Below are 21497 nucleotides of genomic sequence, written 5' to 3' on the forward strand. Positions count from 1 at the left end.
AAAGGTTCTTAGAAATGTGAAGTCATAAGAACTTTTGAGTTCCAAGTTCTAAGAAAAAAAAAAATCTACTTTGGGATGTGATTGAAGTTATTTCTCTAATAGGGTCCCACTCATTATTTTATCATGTTGTTAGTGAGAAAACATATACATGCATGAAAAACATGCATTTTAGGGCAGTACAGGTATCATGGGTAGGATGTGGACTTTCCAGCTTGACAGATCAGGACTCAGAATTTCAATCTACCTTTTAACTAGCTATGTGACCCTGGGCAAACTATTTAACCTTTATGATCCTCAATTCCCTCATCTATAAAGTGTAAATAATAAAATCTAACTTTTGGGATGGTGGGAAGACGAGAGAAACTATACATGAAGAGCCTGGCTCTGATTCTCAGTAAATGCCAATTGTTACAATTATTATTTATGCTAATAGAAAAGTCCAGAGGGAAACCATATTTTGGAGGAAAGATGATGAGTTCACTTTGGAGACAGGGACAGATCAATAAGTGCAATTATCTATCAACAGAAGTTAAAGCTGGGAACATGGATTGACAATCATTCACCTGTGGATTCTTAAAGCCATATAAACTAAGAGTAAGAAAGCAGAACTGGGGGGTGTGGGGGTGGGGGTGGGGAGAGAAGAGGATCAGAGAGAAAGGAAGGGAAGATAACATTAGAATCAATCTATTTACAACAACAACAGCAAAAAATTAGTCAAACCGTTTCCTTGAAATGAAAATACTGCATAAAAAATTCCAGGAAACTCTAATAAATAGGAGTAGCCAAAAGGATCAGTTTGAGCCAAATACAAATACTGACACAAATATAATCCCAGAATTTTAACTAAAGGGTAAATTTGTCAGAGCTATCCTCCATAATGAACTTTCTGGTTCCCTACACTATTACCATTTACATTTGGTATTTTATTGACTCTCCTGTCATATATTTGTAAATTAAGCTTATTTTTGTTTTTATAAGTGCTAACAAAGCTTTACCCTATTTTTTCTTCTTCAATGTAGAACTCTTACTGGTCTCATACAGAAAAGTTAAATAACAGGGAATCATAGGGTATTTTAGCCCCAATTGTTAATGATTAATGAGGGATGTGGCAAGGATAACTGCAGTTAATCCAATCTGTTAAATTAAGAAGGAATAAAAGACATATTAACCAAATGCAATGTGCAGAAAACTTGTAGATCCTAATTCAAACAAAATGTTTAAGAAACACATTTTTAAAGACAACTAGGGAACACTGGGCATGAACTGGGTGTCATATAATATTAAACTACTATTATCCATATAATGGATATATATATATATATATATATTTAAAAGTATTTATAAATATATACTAAAGTATTTATTGGTGAAATGAAATAATGTTTGGGATTTACTTTACTTCAGGGAAAAAAATGGTGGTGGGGAAGAAATGAAACTAGAAAGGCAAAATGGTGACCATATCTAAAGCTGGGTGAAGGATACATGGAGGCTTATTGGCTCTACTTTTCTGTATGTTTAAAAATTTTCACAGTAAAAAACAAGAAACAACAAAAAAAATTAAACAGAGATAAATATATCAACGAAACAAAAAGAAGTACAGTACTTATAAAAGGTACCAAGTGAGAAATTCCAAGACTCATATTTTCTTTGACTAAAGGAGTGTTTTTAGGTTTCCTCCTATAATAAAAAATTACATTTCTTTCAACAAAACTAATTTTTAAATAGGTTGTTTATATTGTATTGCATGTTTTTCCAAGTACTACTTAATTATGTTTTAAGAACTAGGTCTTTTACATAAGATGCAAAATGCATTTCTTTTAGGATGTAAAAGTGCCCGATCATTAACCATAACCCTAACTCAAATGTGAATGTAAAAGTAGGTCTCAAAACCATGTTTTTGGAATGATCACTCTTCGGCAATATTCTTTACCATTGCTCTACTCTATTGAGGTAGAACTAATTTTTCATATTATAGTACCTCTCCAGTAGTGTGGGACCAGAAAAGTAAAATTATACAAAGAATATGAAATAATTCTGATTCCTTTTGTAATGTAAAATTATCTAAAAATGTTAATGTAGCAGTTTTATTTTTGGCAAAGATATTTCTTTTTGTTAAAATAAGAAATTATAATCTTGCCTTTATCATCTTTTCAAGAATAAACTACGGCTGAAAAGTCTAGACTGTACTGATGATACTTTCTGATATATGACGGGATTTGAAGTTCTTAAATGTTTACTTTCTTATTAATATTAAGCTTTAAAAAAACCTTAGAATAAGACTAAAATTTAAACATTCAAACTGTGTTAGAAAAACTACAAAGTCATAATTTATTTTTCTCAAAATAAATTATTTACTAAGTAGTAATGAAATACTGTGTTCAATTCTAGCTACACATTTTGAAAGCCACTTAGAAAATGGAACCGGTTGAGGTGAACAGGATGATGAATAAACCAGACACTATAACACCTAAGGTCTAATTGAAATGAATAGGAAAATACACTCTAAAGAAGAGGTGAGTAAGGAGAGATACTTTTAAATGCTTGTAAGGAAAAAGAATTAGATTTAGTCTAAATGTGATATAAAAGAGATTACATTTAGTCTAAGTGTAGTACAGATCTTTAGAGAACAGAATTAAGACAATAACAGAAATCACTGGAAAAGAGGTCTCTGTGAGAGTGGGAGAATTCATTCAACTCTTAAAAATGAGGGTTATGGACAAGATAATATCTAAGGCTCTTTCTGCTCTAATATTCCCTTATTTTCCTAAACTATCCAGTTTTTTTCCTCTTATTAAGTATAACTAGATAATATATACATACCAAGCCTGTCTTATAAGAACACATTGAAATGTAAACAAAAATATAGGTTTAGTGGTAATGACTTTAGTTATTACAGTGTACTACTAGTCTACTAATCTAAGCAGTAATACTCTTTAAAAAAAAAAACATTAAAATGACATTCTTGTGACTCTTGCTAAAATGATTTTCTATGGCTATGACTAAACACTGCCCCCTTGAGGCTGCAGGTATGCTTTCTGATGGGTTGAGTAACTTTTCAAACGCTTTATCAAAGAAAGAAAGGGACCAGGAAGATACCCATATTCAGTGTTGGCACCATTTCAGAAAGGATTCATGTATGAAGGACAGGAAACTGAGGAGCGGCATCTATAAAATGCCTTAAATAAGTACATCCTTAAGTAAACTATCTTTATATACAAGAATTAGGTATGGCATCAGATCATGGGATGAACAGATACAGATATACTCAACATGTGTTTTACATGCTCCTGAAAAAGACAAGTCTTTAGGTAAGTATTTATAACTAATTTTCTTTCATTTTTATTATTTTACATGCCAATCTAATACTATGCCTCCAGCAGATACAAATTCATGAATAGTGGAAGAGAGTACGGCCTTCAGAAACGGTACCCATATTGCACTCTAACTTGCAAATGTAACAGATTGAAAAAAAATAGTTACAAATAAAGAAATGTGCCTTGAAGTACAATTTATTTTGTATTTATATAACCTACCCAGCTAAATACTACTTAAAAACAAAATCTATGGCTATATTACTTTCACATATCTTTCTCCTTTATTTGTTGCTAGCTTTTTTTCTGTAATGAAATTAATACAGCTGATTAATGGGAGTAAGAAGGAACAAAACTGAGCAAAGAAAAATTAAGTAACAATGGTACTAGGAAGGATTACCCATTGGCCATTCTCAGCAGGGACGTTTCCCTGCAGCCTTTCCAGCTCTGAGCATTCTGCAAAAGTCTGGAAGTCCCTTCTTGGGGTAAAGGTGCCTCCTTAACATCCCCAGACCCCTTAAAATGGTGGAAATAACAAGGTATGGCTAAAAAAAAAAAATCACATTTAAATTCCTCTATTTCATTTACCCCTTTAAAGTACCAATTCAAATAGTGAATAAAATGGTGTTAAACCAAGGCCTAAAATGCAACTTTGAGAGTATATAAAGAAATTTAAAGACTCTGGGCAACAATGGAAATGGTTTTTTATTAGCAGGCTCTTGAGAAGGCCCAACAGCCTCCCTTCAAAGGAAACTTATGATTCCATCTTGAACAGCTGATAATTTTTTAGCCTTTATAGGTACCTTATCTTATATATAAAGATAAAATATACCTGCACCATTACTGAGTGCCAGACCGTGTAGCAGGCACTGTGCTAAGAGTTATACATACACATCCTGTTTTTTTGTTTCTCATTCTCACAGATACCATGTATGTTATGTCTCTTTTTCCTTGCAAAGTTATAAATTTCTACATGCCAACCAAATACCAACTTTAGACCGTAGCTATTTTAAATAAACTACATTCCTGGAGAGAATACATAAAAAGTTTATACACATTTTTCAGATTAGGAATAAAATATATTAACTTTATGGCTTGAGTTAGATGTATGCATGTCCAATATGTTAAATTCTAGCATTAATATCCTAAAATTATCATTCGGTGGTACTCACATCCTATAACCTAATAGTTAAAATAATCAATATGTTACATATAAAAGGGATATCTAGGACTTTACAAAGAAATCTTTTAGAATAGTGGAGAAATGGGTTAATAGCATGAGTTTTGATTTCAGACACACACCCAGGTTTCAGTCCTAGTACTACCTCATATTAGCTGGTAACCGTGGGCGAGTTATTTAGCATTGGAGGGCCTCATCTTTAAAATGAAATTAAAATTTTTACCTAATAGACTTTCTTTGAGGATCAAATAAGAAAATGCTTTAGTGCAAAATTCCCAACACAGGTCCTAGTCTTAGCCAGTATTGTTGTTCGTTTTATGTTATTTAGGTATCATTATTGAATATAACCACACTGGAAGGTTGACACAAAAAATGAGGGTGGATGAAACAATTCCATAGTAATAGAGATTTTCTCTAATTTGGCTTGGTCTACTATAACTCTTTGGGATTATAAAGGAATCTAAAAGGAAAAAAAGTCAAACACATAATCAAGATGAATTGGAAAATTATTAAATATAAAATTAAAACAATGTGCTGAATGCTTACTATATGTTAAACACTTCATTACTAAAAAACACTTTTTTAGTGTGCTTAATAAATGAAAAACTCAACTTGTAAAAGTTTAAGTAAAAATGATTTAGTATTTTCCACCAAAACTCCTTATTAATTATTGCCATGTACATAATATCCACTAAAGAATACTCAACCTATTTAGGTAGCTTGAAATAGATCTAAGCAATACTAACGTATGAATTAAAAACCTCATTCTGCCCCCAGAGCAGCTTTATCCATTCACATGAAGAAAGACGCATATTAGTGAATGACGTGCTCTGAAGCAAGGGATTCTTTGTTTTTTCATCTTCCATTTTGCTCCCCCACCACCACCCCTGCTTTGCCATCTAGATTTGGTACCAATACCAACAATCTGCTGTTATCATCATAAGCACAGAGAAGAAACCCAAGCCAGAAGAATGTTAGAAGAGCTGGCAACAGTCACAGAAGGTTCTGGCTATGTAGTAATTAGGAAAGAGAGAATGAAGAAGTAGTAATCCAGGAAATAGCATACAAGATTGTCCTTAAAATCTTTACAGGCTGATTGGACCCTCAATTCAGTAGCACTGATTCAAGAAAACACTTTTATTTACTAAGGCATGCAGAGACAGGATAGTATATATTAAAAAGGGAATAGCAGAAACATGACAGTAGAGCAAAGGAATAAGAGACACAAAATTTAAAATACTGGAATAGCTGAAACAAATTGAAATTATAAGAAATAAACCTTTTTAAAGAATAAAGGCAACTAATTCAATACATAGATATAATAAGAACACACTTGATACAAATTCTTATGGAATTCACCTTTTTTACAAAAGTACCGTGAAAGGAGGCACAAAAATACACTCATGTCAAAATCAAATACAGAAATCCCCTTTTGGAGAACCCTTAGCAACCCCGCAACCCCCCTAACATAGGAGACTAAGTTACGTTTTAAAAATTCCCCCAAAGACGTTAGATTAGAAGTGCTTCTCTTTCTTGGCTCTACAAAATTACTAATTTGGGTCTATAACAAAATAGAAAGATGCTTTAAACCATGTGCTAAAGTTAACAACTGAAAACTGTTTAATATTATAAAAAACAGAGAAAAATAAAAGAGCACAACAGCTTAAGTACATTGATGAGCCGACCCAATTAACTTTTCAAGGTAAACATGGAAAAACAGTGCATTTCCCCCTAAAATCATATTGACACATCAGGATTTCTGTAAGAGAAATGTGATACGAGAATGACTCACCTGTGGGACCACATTCTGTACGTAGGTTGATGGGTGCTGCTGCTTTTGCTGAACAGCACTTTCTATTGCTACTTTAGCTACAGTGCTTGGATCTGCTCCTGCTGGCACGGCAACCATTGTTGCACTGCAGCCAGCATTGTTGGGGTCACTGATTGTAACAATTCTAACTCCCACTTTATTTGGAATTCCTGTGACTGTTTCCCTATCATTATCCTCTGCTGGCCTCTTCACAGTTTTGCATTCTGCTGTGCCATTTGTAGACCGAACGTCAGATGACAGGGCAGGAAAATGGGACACTCTTGATCCTGAGTGGGGAACGGCTATGATTTGATGCCCCTGTATAACAGAGGTTGTAGAATGTGGTGAGACAACTACACTTGGGCGTTGCTGAGGCACATCTGAATTCAAACTTGAAGCTAGAGGTCCATTAGGCAAATCAGTACCACTAAATTGCTGTGTTGCCACATTTGAAGCCTCCTGTATACTGCTCACAGATGGCGAACCACCCAAAGTTAATACAGGTCCATTAGAAATTCTTTCTAGTTGATCACCTTTGGCAGTATCTTGCTGAGTGGCATCGAAAGTCCCTTGTGGTTCCATTGGAGATATCTCACCATTTCCTACATGATTGGAAGTTTTGTGATTTGGAATGTTTTTGCTTAAATGAGAACCATCTCCTTTATCAAAATCACAGATTCCATTAACTAGAGGTTTTTTCAAATCACTTTTAATATCCTGCATGTCCATTTGTTCTGAGTTCTGTTTTCCAGATGCTCCATTCTCACCTAATTCTAATGATGGCCCATTACTGATTAGTGAGCACTGATTAGCCTCACTTTGAATTTTCCCTGAGTTTGAAGGAGGTAGACTTGAGTCACTGTACTTTCTCCCATTTAAAAGACTTCCCACCTGCATTTCATTTTCCTTCGTATCCCCATTGCTGGTGTTCGTGGTTCCTCGTCTGCAGGATGGGTTCTCCATGACTTCAATTTTACGTTCATGAACGTGTAAACCTGTTGCTTCTTTTGCTTCCTCTTCCTTTTGGCAAATTATTTTATCACCTTTGAATGGGGGAGTAGCAGTAGTACAAGATGATTGTCCAGCTGGAGATGCTTGAGAGGCTGGAAGCGTTTGCACCTGAAGTCCAACTCCTGCCTGGGTCCCGCTCATGGTAATTCCTGCTGGAGCAATGAGCTGAGTTGCATTTCCCTGACTCACAGTTGCAGTTGCAAAACTTGTATTTGGCACAACTGTTATAGTTACCTGGTTGCCAGAAGTCCCTTGGAAAATGGTTGCTGGGCTATTTGAGATCAGCGGACCTGGCAATATTTGTAAGTTCGAGATGGGCACGGTTTGCACTCCCCCTGTGGGTGGCATCGCACTTTGGACCAACTGAACATTTTGCTGCCCAACCAATAGCTGCTGAGCTGGAGTTTGCCCCTGCACTCCAAAACCTGCTGCTTGATTATTGGCCACCTGGTATACCACCTGAGGGCTAGGAGCTCTTGCATTATTAGGGGGAGGAATCTGTGGAGCTGGGAGAATAAGCTTACCACCCGGAGTTGAAGGACCACGCTTTGGAAGCAACAACTGTTTTATCAGACTCGACTCACCAGAAGCAGGCTGACCAACTCCTGCATTTGTTTGCTGTGGTTGAACCTGCACTTGTACTTGTTGTGGCTGCTGAACTTGTACTTGTACCTGTTGTGGTGGGGGTGCTGGTGAATGCTGCTGCTGTTGCTGCCTTTTCACAGATAGCATTTGACTGACAGTAGGAGGTGGTCCCTGTGACTGAGGGGTGGAAGAAGATGACACGGCAGTAGGGACCTGGCTATTAGTAGCTGGGACAGGTGATGGTGAGGAAGATGGAGTAATGTTTGGTTGTCCAGCTAGCTGAACTGCCTGACCAGCTGGAAGAGCTGCAGGATTAGCAAGAACAATTTGGTGAATGGCTGGTGCATAAGTTTGACCTTGTTGAGCTGGCTGACTTACAATCACTACACTTTGTTGGGTTGGCTGCTGTGGTTGTTGAATAGGCTGTTGGACCACCGTTGATGAAACTTGCTGAGAAGGGAGAGGTTTAGGTGCAATGTTCTGAAACCCTACCCTTGAGGGCTGTGGACTCGGGACACCAGCAATGGTAACCATTTGTCCTGTAGCTACCTGAAAATTCTGTACTGAAGTTGCCGAGACAATGTTGGATGCAGAAGTCGTTACGTACTGTGGGGGTGCTATGAGAACAGTGTCCTGTGGCTGACCGCCAGCTGACGTCTGCTGAGACGAAGTCTGCACAGGTTGGGGCGATGTGGTGATTAACTGTTGACCCTGTGAAACTGCAGAAGTACATGCTGGCATGTTCTGTACTCTGCCAAATATATGACTCTGTGGGACACCTTGTTGAATTACCGTAACAGGAGTGCCGGAAGGTATCTGTCCCGGTACCACTGTGTGTAATGGAGACTGTTGTGGAATTACAGATGGATGGTGAAGCAATGTCTGGGAATTCACAACTGTAACAGGTTGGGGCCCTGTACTATGATTCTGAACCACAGAACTCTGAGCAGCTCCTCCTCCCACAGCAATACTAACAGGAACTGCTGTCTGGGGTATAGAATTCTGGATTACTGTAGCCTTAACGACTTCACAAGGAATTGGAGCTTTATTTTGAATGACAGTCACCGGAGCATTTTGCTGCTGGTGGGTATGAACTGAAGGATTTGGTGGAATTCTCGAAACAGTCTGTGCCACGGTATGAACACCTTGTACTGGAAAAGACATTTGTGTTGCAGTCAAAGTTGAAGATTGGTTGGTAACAGGAGTCCTCTGAAAATGGTTTCCTACAGTTTGTGGTCCGTGAGGGATTCCTGAAAATATAGGGAAAAGTCAAAAATCATAATGAAATGACTGCAAAGCTGCATGTAGAAATTATTTTACTCAATTTGAGAGAAAACAGTCTTAAGAAATTAACAAGTTTGCATCATATGAATCTGATAAAATAATAGAACGAGAAATAAAATGTTACTGGAAAAACAAGGAAAAGTTACACATCTTAAAGGTATATAAGCTTTCATTTAGTCTTCTTATTAAATCGGTAATATTTAAAACACAATAAAAATTAATACCTGCGGGTGAAGGACTTGGAGATACATCAGGAACAGAATCAACACGAACAACGGGAGTAGAAACAGGTTGCTGCTGATAGTACATCTGAATGGGAAGTGGGATAGCCCTCCTTTTTACTCCTACTACATGAATATGTGCCTGCCCATTGTTACTGGAATCCTCCACCCTCTTCACTGTATGATTTGGAAAGACCGTTCTGTAAAGTACACACATACTCAGTTTTAATAACTAGCACATTAACAAAAACCACTAACTTCTAACTGCTACACGAATGGCAGCAGCATATTCACTGCTACTTATGTATGAACTAGTATGAATCACAGTTATATTCTGCAAGGGTGGGAAGCAAGGAATTAAATATAAAAGGTCAATTCTCCAATTTTAAAAATCATTATTTATTAACACTGTTGGGTTTAAAACAATTCTACTGTAATTAACAAAAAAGCTGCATCTAGGCAATGCCTATTTGATGAACTTTGCAAAATATCAAAACGCCATGGGACTTCCCTGGTGGTGCAGTGGTTAGGAATCCGCCTGCCAATGCAGGGGACATGGGTCCGGGAAGATCTCACATGCCGCAGAGCAACTAAGCCTGTACGCCACAACTGCTGAGCCTGTGCTCTGAAGCCCACGAGCCACAACTAATGAAGCCTGCACGCCTGGAACCTGTGCTCCGCAACAAGAGAAGCCATCGCAACAAAGAGTAGCCCCCACTCGCCACAACTAGAGAAAGCCCATGCACAACAGCAAAGACCCAATGCAGCCAAAAATAAAAAGATAAATAAATAATGTATATATATTTAAAAAGCCATAATATTTGAGGACAGAGTTTAGTTATAGACTATTAGTCAAGACTTAAAAGGGTGAAAGCCATGTCTTTAATGCATAAAAGTAGGTGCAAAAAAAGTAAACGTGATTTCTTCCTTTTCTTTCTTTGATAAGCCTAGTAATGGTTGACCACAAACACCAGATGTGGTTTCCAAAATTCCCTTGTATTTAAACTTCCATCACACTACAATCTAACCATACAAAATTTCAAGTAGTGGAGATATTTAAAACTAGGTAGATAGCTGGTGTGTTCTCTAAAGAGCAAGCGGTGTTGTAAATGATGGAAATTGACTTTATTTAAAGTTATGAAATATAAATCCTACCTAAGACATTTATAAAATCCAGTTGATGTTAGGATTCCACCACGAGCCAATTTACTGCAAGTTGATAGGTACTCAGAATACATTTCTGCTCGAGAGACAGAACAATCTGGATTTACTTCAAAATGAGCATTTAACCTAAAAGAGGAGAAAAATATATGGCATTATGCACTATACTATAGGAGAGTCCATACTTAAATATACAAACCCATTCGAAGGCAATGTGTTATAAACTAATAATTATGTCCATTAATCAAATTTCACTGTCTCATGTATTATTAACAAAAATACATGCTAGGTTTTAGACAGAGTAAATAAAATAAAAAGAGATTACTTAATCATACCTATTTTAGTATAAAAAAGTCATTATCAACAAATATAAAAATTGGGATGTGAGTACATCAGCAGGGTTGGTCTGCTGGCAACAAATATACTACAACGAATTTTATTCAGTGAATATTCAGGTTCCTGTCTTGTAATAATCAAAATATAACAGATGTTCCCAATTAAGAGTTGTTGGCGATGTGACAAATGGAGGAAAAACTGAACTTAAAGTTAAACTTCTGTTGTTCTTGGATTAAATTTCTTCAGAAAAAACTCTCCCAAAGCTTTTAACTACTTCCTAAAACAATGATACTTCCCATGCTGCACACTCCCCTTCCCCTTCCGAGACTCTATTCCTAATCAATTACAAGGTAATTCAAACTTCAGTTTGTCTTTGTCATAAAGTGACTTCACCTATAAATTGGGATTGGAGGCCTAGTTATCCTTATAGGACTCTTTCTAGGACTCACCATATACATGACAGGCCAACCTACAGCTGTTTCTTATTAACTGAATCAAATGATAATTATGATAAAATAGTTTAAAATGCTTCTCTCCTCCTCCTCCCTAGAAATGGCAGAAATATGCAACAGGGATTTATAAGATCAAGTCTATAACACACACACATTTTACACTGGATGTGGTACGTATTTTTTCCAACTTTCATAACCCTTTGAGTACTGAGCTTTCAAAAAGACCAGACACAAAAAACTTGTTTTGGTTTCAATATAGAAGATAAATATTTCCAAATATTATTGGATAAGAGTCATCATATATAAAGGGTCAAGGTGTAACAATATAGAACATGAGGAAAAAGCAAATAATTAGAGATATTACCATAAACCTGATTTAAGCAAAGTGGAAAAGTAGAGAAAATAGTCATAGGAACACAGATAACAAAGCACCAAAAATATGGAACACAGAGTGACAGGAGCATGGAATGGGAGAAAAATAATGTTAGAGGATGGGGGAAAAGGGATCAAAGAAAGAAATTTTTTAAAGTAATACATCATTGAAAAGTGATCTTACATTTCAATCTGTTAATCTTCTAAAGAATTAAAGTTGAAATTCATAAACAATGTAGAGGCAACTAGCCATGAAAAAATGAAATGGTTCTAACCAAGTCTACATTTCTTTTTTTCAGAAAGTGGCTGAGATGTGACCAGTCAGTCTTCTCAAGAAAATATTATTTTCAAGTTGATTATTTCAATGTAGTCATACTGGCTATTCTATTATTTGATTAGTTACCCCTTACTACTCACAAAAAGGAAAAATTAACTAGCAATGAATGAGAAGCTTTGCTTTTGCTCAAAAAGAGGGACATTTAACAACAAAATCTGGTTCTATTTTCTTAAAGTCAGTCCAATTCAGTTTTAATAAAACATTAATTTAAGAAAACAAATTCTATAATCTGACAAACCTTATTTTCTACAAAGCCAATGATAACTTTTTAACACAAATTTTACTTGAAAAGGAGTGGTGTAATTTAATGAAATTCTAGTCAAAGACTATTTTAACTCTGAAAATTCTGATAAATATTTTGTTTTCAAACTATTCCAAAATACAGGTGAAGTGATTTTACATTGCTCTTTCTTTGTATAAATGATATCCTACCCTAACTAAAAAGAAATACAGAGTAAAACATTCTGGATGACTGCTGAAATACATTTCCTTTTCTCATTTGCTTTATTCTTCCCAAGGATAAAGCCTTAATAGAAATAGACCACTTACCACTGACAAGCAAACTTCTCACTATCTATTTCCACTATTCCTGGAGGTGGAGCAACATGCTGTGCTACAACTGCTCTGGAAGCTAAAGAAAAAAACACATTAGCTACATCATTTTTTAAAACTATATGCCATATTTAGTTAATGGATACTGAACCAATTAATATTGACAATGAATACCTTTTAAAAAGGTGTATAAACATATTGAAAATATACAAATTTGAGAACGAAACTTATAATGGAGCACATATTATACCAGGCACTATCTTAGATGCTTCATACAAACTATTTTTTTAACCTCGCAATCATCTGAATAATAACGATAATATGGATTATTTCACTAATATAAACTCTATTTTTTCCATTGTCAGACACTGAGTTTTAACTTTATCTATATTACCTTTCTTAATTCTGTGAGGTGGGAACCTGAGACTCAAAGTGATTAAAATAACTAGGCGAAGGTCACACAGCACAACACATCAATAAATAAGCATCTCTCAGTTTAGTTACAGAAGCAGATTGCATCACAAATAATTTCACTTCTGAATTTAAAAGATTAACATTAACTCTATAAGTGGCATATATAAAATTTCTGGGTATGATGAACAAATAGCTAACTTCTATGTTGGAACTAATGAAAACAAGAAAAATAAGAGATAATATAAACTTAGTCATATTACAATAAGTTTATAATAAAATATGAATCTTACATATTTATAGATTAAAAATTATACTGTTTCACCATTAATTAGCATTATTAACTTATACTTTTTAAACCTACAAAATGTACCTACTTTTTTTCAGGTGACATTTTAGCAAAACTTCTCAGAACCCTCAAAAAAAAAAAACAAATGAATTTCTAAATTATGGGAACTAGAGGAGCCCCACAGCTCAGCCCAATCTGTGAATGATCTGAAGCAATCTTGACCTTTGTCTGGTAAGACCCCAGGCTTCCACTGGGATACAGCTAACAGCAGCCGGCCAGTTGTAAATATTTATTCAGTATTAAGCCATTTATATTTATGTGATTTGTTTTTAATCTTCTATATAGTTCTAAATTTAACTGTCCCCGTTTTGCAAATGAAAAAATTAAAGCTCAGAAATTAAGTTCACAAACGAACACATGATGGAAATAGCAGAGCTAGAGATAGGGTGTAGCTGGAAAGCCTTCTTTTAGGGGTACTGAATTTGAATTCAGGTCTGTCACATTTCAGAAGCTATATTTGTGATATTCTGCTTCTTAATAGAACATAATAATTAGAACCAAAATTATTTTCCTTGGGCAACCCCAGCCTATCTTTTTTCTTCTCTAACTTGATGATACTGTTACAGAAAATACCCTTCTAGGGCCTAAACCTATGTAGAAATCTTCTCCCCTTTTCATCATCAATTATACTTTCAGAGTATACCCTACTCTGACTGAAATCTGAATCAAATAACAACCTATTGCAGGAAACATTAGAAACTATGTTGAAATTATGAGAAACTTTATAAACAACGCATAAAGAATGATACAGCCTCAGTTAAATTAAAAGCATAAACCTGAAATGTATAATTACTATTAAAGTGGCTACAAAATGAAAAGCATTGTCCTCAGGATACCTGAAGACATTCCAAAGGATACAAAGGAACTTATACTTTAAGAGGAATCAATTTTCAGATACTCAAAGTTTTGTATATATTCCCTCCTAAAACTGCTTTGCCTGAAAACATGACCTCCTCTTTGATGACTACTCTTTAACCATCTTGGAATAGGAAGTCTTAACTCTCACCCATCCTTTACAGCACTGTAAGATACAGTTAAATGCATGACTCTGGAGCCAGAGAGGCTGGCTGTAAAGTTCCATCACTCACTAGCTGGAAAAGCTATTTAACCTCTCTGACTATAAAATGGGGGAAAGTAACAATACATCGACCTCATAGATCGTCATGAGGATTAGAGTTTATATGTAAGTCACTTAAAACAATGCCTGGCACGTAAGTGTTACTATGTTAGCTACGATGATGATGACGATGGTGTAAAAACCTCTGGAATACCAAAGGGAGAAGTGGAAATATTAGTGTCCACAAAACTTCTTTAAACCAAGGTATTAGGGTAGGGCTTCTGGTCTATCCCAGTGTTCTATATATTATAGTTAAGGGCAATGTAGGGCCTTAGAAATTGGGTATTCTGGCCCTTTGGTGTGTTCTGAATTCATATATAAAGTGATGACAATTTTTGCTTAATGTCCTTTCCTCCTCTATCCCTCAATTACTATCAAAGAGTGCATTACTTTTGAGACAATCTTGTGTAAGTAAAGCATTCAGAATATTTTAAAGTAATATTGAAGGTGGTGGCATCTTATTTCATTCACATGACGAACTCATGACAAGTTTAACTATCTCAGAATTCTGAAATAAGGAAAGTATCAATGGGAACACAAAGTAACATGTTTTCTCGGATTGAAAAATAAGGTTGGACTTTTTCTAAATAACAAATTGAGGCAAGACACTTTTGATAATAAAGACTAACTTTAACCGTTAGATTATGTGGCAGACATTTTCCATAATTGAATGGGTAAATCTCCAGTGCCAAGACTTTGACAAAAATGTATTCATGCACATGATAAAAAGCTATGTAAATATTCCTAACCCAGTGGTCCTCAAAGTATAGTGCCCTGACCTGAAGCATCAGCATCTCATGGGAACTTGTTAGAAATGAAAATTCTCCGATCCACCTGAATCAGAAATTCAGGGTATGGAGCCCAGAAATCAGCACGTAAGCCCACTGGGTGACTCCGATGCACCGTAAAGTTTGAGAACCACTGTGCTAACACTTCCTGAACATATTAGGTTAAACAAGGTACATCTAAGTAAAAGAGTAGCAACTTATAATTTACAGTCATATCTTGTTAATATCTTTTTGATACATTTTCAATAAACTTAAAAGTAAGTATCTATAATGACTGGGCAACAAATAATTTTACAAGTCAAGTACTGTTAATTCTTTGATTTCAACCAAAACAAAGGAGAACTCAAAATGTCAGAAGATCATTAAATATAATTTTAATAATTTTTAGATAATTCTGAAGAAATTTAAAGAATTTTAAGTTCTACCCTCATCTATTTATTGATGTGAACTAGATTTCCAACTTAAATCTATAAAAAGGAAAAACAGATAAAATTAATGCTGAACCCAATTTTATTCTAGCAATAAAAAATATTCATTCAGGGCTACCCTGGTGGCGCAGTGGTTGAGAGTCCACCTGCCGATGCAGGGGACACGGGTTCGTGCCCCGGTCTGGGAAGATCCCACAGGCCGCGGAGCGGCTAGGCCCGTGAGCCATGGCCGCTGAGCCTGCGCGTCCGGAGCCTGTGCTCGGCAACGGGAGAGGCCACAACAGTGAGAGGCCCGCGTACCGAAAAAAAAAAAAAAATTCATTCAGAGACACACTAGAGTAATACTTTCCCGAGAACAAGGGGAAAAATGTCTTGTCTATCTCATTAAGAGATGTACTTCCAATAATTGTATCTTTTATTTAATAATTATTTACAAAAATCTGTAATATATTTACTATTGATTTATGTACTATTTATTACTAAAACTTGTAACAATAAAATAAATTTTTAAACACTTAGAGCTTTACAACAGAAGCCTGAAAAACTTTAAATTAAAATGTCTAGGTAAGCATTGATAGGGTGGTGGATATGAGTTCAAGGAGAAAGAGAGATAGTATAAAATTTCTAATATTACGAGTTTGTGTTAGTTTTTAAATGGATGGTGGTAAGCATCAATATTCCACTGGATACAAAAAGTGTTGTAACTTTTATTTTAAAATATCAATTTAATATACACAAAAACATATTATTTGCAACTATTTAAATTATGACAAAGAAATTCAGATGTCAACTTAAAAATGGGTGAAAGGTCATGCAAGTTTTCATAGTGATGAGCAGAAGTGAGCAAAAAGTTTGAAGATGACCATTCCATTAGAAAGCAGTATTAAACAAACTATGGGGGGAAAGCCAAACTATAAGTGTTTTAACTACTCAAACAATTCAGAGTTGTCATTCACGATGAGCAAATAATAAAGTGCTCACCAGCTCAAAAATGAACTCTTTTAGGTTCTTAGAGGCCTATTCAAACTTCTATCAATGACTTACTACTACGCAAGCAAGCCACAACTCTCAATATTTAATTTTATCTATTTGCCAATGAGGATCAACTCTTAGTTTGGGGGGTGGGTTCATTTGTTAAGGTCACAGGTCAGCAATAAGGCAAAAAATGGTAGTTTTCACCAAAATTACCTTTGAATATTCTTCAAATGACCCATTATAGTTCAATGTATCACTGACAATCTATTAATTCCACTTCGTTGAACACAGTTTCTCTATGGCCCTCAATTAACTTAATCTTTTAAATTAATTTAAAAGTTTCTCCTTTAAGAATAAAAGTATACCCCCACTACCCACTTAACTGGCAGTATGAACTGTTTCATTTCCTTTTCAAGGTTGAGAAATATTAATTTCTGATCATCGATTCTCCAATATGTATTGGGCTCTTTAACATCTATTGCCTATGGGTGAAAGCTCACTGAATAGATCAGCAGTCAAAATTACCTACTTATTTCATGCCTTCTATTACTGTCCAGTTCTGTTAGTTGAATTCAAGTAAGTTAAATGCACATATGATACAACTCTACCATATACTGCAGAAAGACATAATGGAAATCAATGAGATATGCGATACATATTACATACTTTGTGTAAATAGAGTATACAATTTTGATAATATTAAATGAGAGGAGAACAAGACAGCTGGAGAGAGATGAACTGAGTCATAAGTACTGGCAATCAAAAAGGCCAGATAGAGTATTTAGGAAGACTCAACAAGATTTGGTGATTAAAAGAATGTGGTAGTTAAAGATTAAGGATAATGAGATTTTTGTTTTAAGGATAGTGGGAGAGGTTGAGAAAGATCTAAATGTATTTCTAGGCTGAAGAAGCAAGTAAAGAAAAAGAGGTTTAAGATATAGGAATGAGTAGCTGGGAAAGACTGATATTCAGAGCACAGATTCAGAAGTAGTTAACATCTCTTCCTGACACAAGGGGTTGAAGGAGAATGAGTTCAGATACTAATAAGTTTGTAAGGGAAGGGGGAAGAAGTTGAAGAAATTCATGCCACACAGCTCCCAGAGTAACTACAAAGTGTTAAGATCAACTGAGAAAGTGAGCATCCTCCATTAAAAAACAAGAGAAATGTCTTGGGAACAGTAAGAGAGCAGGTGAGGTGAAAGATGGATTGTTTTTGTTAGGACAAATGAAGGTGGAGAACAAAAAGGCTGAGAGTGCTAAAATATAAAAACTGTAACTCATAATGAACCAGGAGAAAGAAGTCCAAGAGCTGAAGGACAGGTCTGAATTCTAATTAAAGATATTTGAATTAAATAGAATTGACCCATGGGATCCTAGGAAGGGTGCACAAGTACAGGTATATACACATGTATTAGCATTTGTATACACATGCACACATGTCTGAGCCTACTGATTCTGTGGTGTTTGGTCCAAGATTTAGAAATAATAGGGGTATATACTTATGTATTCTGACGACCACCCGAGAGAATGATAAGGCAGCATATGATTAGCCAATTCCTGGTCTATCAACTTCCAATGACTGAAATCACAAACCCATTAGGGCACTTAATACTTTCACAGTTGTGAATAATATCTAATCCCTCACACTACTCTAAATCCTTCTCAACTTCATTTCTCTATTATACTATTCTTCCTCTGTGCTCACGTTGATCCTGCTGCTCCTGGAATGTATAATGTATAAGAAATTAAAGTACATACTCAATTCTCATTTAGCCTACTCTACTATAAAATATCAGTTCCCTGTGCTGCATATTTAAATTTATCTGTAGTATTAAATCTGACATACCAATAACCACACTGAAAAAGATTATACAAGAACACTAACCTGGGGCAGATGCTACATGGGTCTGGGTTTGGACTTGCTCTACAGCTTGTGGCCTAATTTCAGATAAAATTTGATGACTGGAACTTGGATGTTCGACGAGTTTTACTGCAGCCAGTGCATCGGGGCCAAACATCTGAATATCCATGGAAACCAGACACACTAACATGTCTAAAATAAAAACCAACAGTTATTAGTCAATAATATTGTAAAACAATGACATCGTTGAAAAACACATGCTATACATATATAAAACGCTGCTTCTCAAATGCCAGTCTGTGAATCATTGTACATCAGAATTATCTGTGGATCCTTAAAAAAGATTTTTAGGCTCAATCTCTGAAGACTGATTTAGAAGCTCTGGAGTGGCTGTTAGCTATCTTCAATTTTAAAAAACTTCCCAAGTGATTCTGATGTGTAGTCAGATTTAGGAACCACTGATATGGAAAGTGCAGCTTAATTTCTCAATAGTAATACTTTTCAAGCCAAATCTTTATTAACTCTAATTTTAATATTTATGTCAAAGAAAGAAATCATTTGAATCACTGAGTAAAATGTTAACGTGACATGTTTTAGTAAGTGTGTTTAAAACTGACAACCCACTAAGAAGGTGAGTTCAATGATTTTGAAGATAATACCACCACTAGCATTTCTAGGAAGAGAAGGAAGCTTGTTCCACTCAGCTTTAGTTGCTTAATAGTAGCAGCTGACCACTTGAAACAGATGGACCTGCCCCCCAGAGTCAGACATAGCCATCTTGTTGATTTCAAATTTAATATATAGTAATAGAAATAAAGAGAAGTAAAGATTACTGATAGCCACATGCATCCTGGTTTATACATAATAGAAGTTTCTTGCTTATCTAAAATAGAAAGAATAACACAAACAAGCGTGTTTGAAAGGGTAATGACTCCTCAAAATAAACAGTAAACCCCAATATCAATTGTGATTTTTTACAGCAACCACATTAAATACTTTTTCCTTAATAAAGAAAATAACTTAAATGCTTTTTGTGGTTTAGTCTTACCTATGCTCTTTTCTACTTTTGCAATTTTTGTGCAAGCTACATCTCCCATTTCTGTGAGCATATATAGCACCTCAAGTGTTGAGATTACGAGCAGCACATCAGGTAAAGTGAGATGACAAATGATCTCTCTGTATGAGTCCTGATCGACATATTCACAAATCAAAACACCATTATCCTCTGCTTTGCAAAGATTTCCCAAAATTTCCATGCCTGAAAAGCATACACACACAAACATGTATTTGTCTTTTAAAAGATGATAAAAAGCTTGTGTACTTTAGACAATGAGAAACTTAAGTGAGCGCTTACCCCTCATCTTTAAAAATCTATCCCTTGACATTAGGCATTTTGTAACAGTATGAAACATCAGATGAGTAGTTTTGAAATCAACAGGATCCAATAAAAGCTGGAAAAAAAAAAAGGACACTACTGTTTAGGTAGGCTTCTTCCAATTTAGATCCAAATGTATATTTCAAATTTAATAAAAATGAGCCGAACAATGTTACGTAACTTTAAAAAATGTAATTACTGTGAGAATAGCCATCAATGAATCTGGAGCATCATTTCAAATATTTCTCTTTTTCCACAAAAGTGTGTAATACCTTTAGGCAAAAACTATATGTAAGCATTTAATATTCTATAATTATGGCAAATATAACAATCCCACATCCTAAAATTTTAAACTAAATATTGTGCTAACTATAAAAACTGTTTTAAGCTACTGTCACATGCTTACCTCAGCTGCAATATTTCCTAATGTGTCAAGGCCTAATTGCCTTAGAGAAATAAAATGACTATGTGCAGAAAGTAATAGGAAACGGAGACAGGTACGATTAGCTGCCAAGAGCTTAACATTGCCCTCCTCAAAGGAAAGATTTCGCAAAATCACTGCAATCTGAAGTACCCGTTGTCCTTCAATATCATTAATGCCCAGCTTTCGAGGTGGATGAAATAAAGATTCCCAAATCCATTCTCCTGATGTACCTTCTACAAGAGAAGAAAACATATTTTACTTAAACTGATATTTCACTTATTATTATTGGTATTTCAGTTATTTAAAATATTTTCTCATTGACTTACCATGAGACTTGTTTCTGTCAGAAATGAGGTCACGTACTTCATTATCATCAACAATGTCTTTCCAAAACTGTAATGAGAAATTATTACACTTAGTTCTGACAATTTGAAATAACTATTCTATTACTTTAAAAATAGTCACACATACTAAAACTATAATAGTTCTACTATTTTTAGTTCAAGTAGATATCATTGTATTCTATGTACTTAGTTCTTTGACACAAATACTACATTTTTCTATAGTTCAAAGGTGTCATTTTGGCCTAGGGCCCACAGATCCCTAAAAGGTCTGTGAAAAATACAGGGCATCTATGAACATGAATGAGGAGAAAAAAATGACATCTTCATGTTCATTAACCTCTAACTAAAATTTAGCATTTCCTTAGCATTTTCTTCAACTCTGAATGTTAGAAAACGAACCACAGTAGTAATAGCAGAACCTCTGACACTGTCACCGATATGAATCAGGTATTTTCAGATCACTTTATAGCTATGGAAAATATCTAGAAATAGTGTTTATGCTCATCAGTACTTAAAAATTATGATAGTCATTAATCCCATTAGTAAACTGCATACAGTCACAGTATTCCTATTTACAGACTCCTGAGACATAGCTGGCTTGCTACTGAGTAAATCTACATCTAGAAGAAAATCAAACAGCAAGTGGTGAAGTATTTGTGTTCACAAATTTGTAACCCAGATATTTAGGTTTCCTTTCCAGTATTCCATACCAACAAACTGTTTTTTGACCCGTAAGAGAGAGGAAATCAGTCGAAATCCACTGCTTAATCTTTTTCAGGCTAAGAAACAATTGCCTATATATTAATATGTCTA

At 35.2% G+C, this 21497-nt stretch overlaps 1 protein-coding gene across 1 annotated transcript in view; it reads right to left on the reverse strand.

The window, feature by feature from the left end:
• Positions 1-21497, reverse strand: part of ARID2 (AT-rich interaction domain 2) — a 170490-nt gene that overhangs the window by 43711 nt on the left and 105282 nt on the right. The window contains exons 7-15 of the mRNA XM_032645432.1: positions 20667-20733; positions 20323-20573; positions 19896-19992; positions 19590-19799; positions 18566-18733; positions 12610-12691; positions 10558-10692; positions 9406-9602; positions 6284-9147 (exon numbers count right to left, since the gene is read on the reverse strand). Of these exons, the coding sequence (XP_032501323.1) occupies positions 6284-9147; positions 9406-9602; positions 10558-10692; positions 12610-12691; positions 18566-18733; positions 19590-19799; positions 19896-19992; positions 20323-20573; positions 20667-20733 (4071 nt within the window). The remainder of the gene's footprint in view (positions 1-6283; positions 9148-9405; positions 9603-10557; positions 10693-12609; positions 12692-18565; positions 18734-19589; positions 19800-19895; positions 19993-20322; positions 20574-20666; positions 20734-21497) is intronic.

This window comes from Phocoena sinus, chromosome 10 (genome assembly GCF_008692025.1).
Source record: "Phocoena sinus isolate mPhoSin1 chromosome 10, mPhoSin1.pri, whole genome shotgun sequence".
Taxonomy (NCBI): domain Eukaryota; kingdom Metazoa; phylum Chordata; class Mammalia; order Artiodactyla; family Phocoenidae; genus Phocoena; species Phocoena sinus.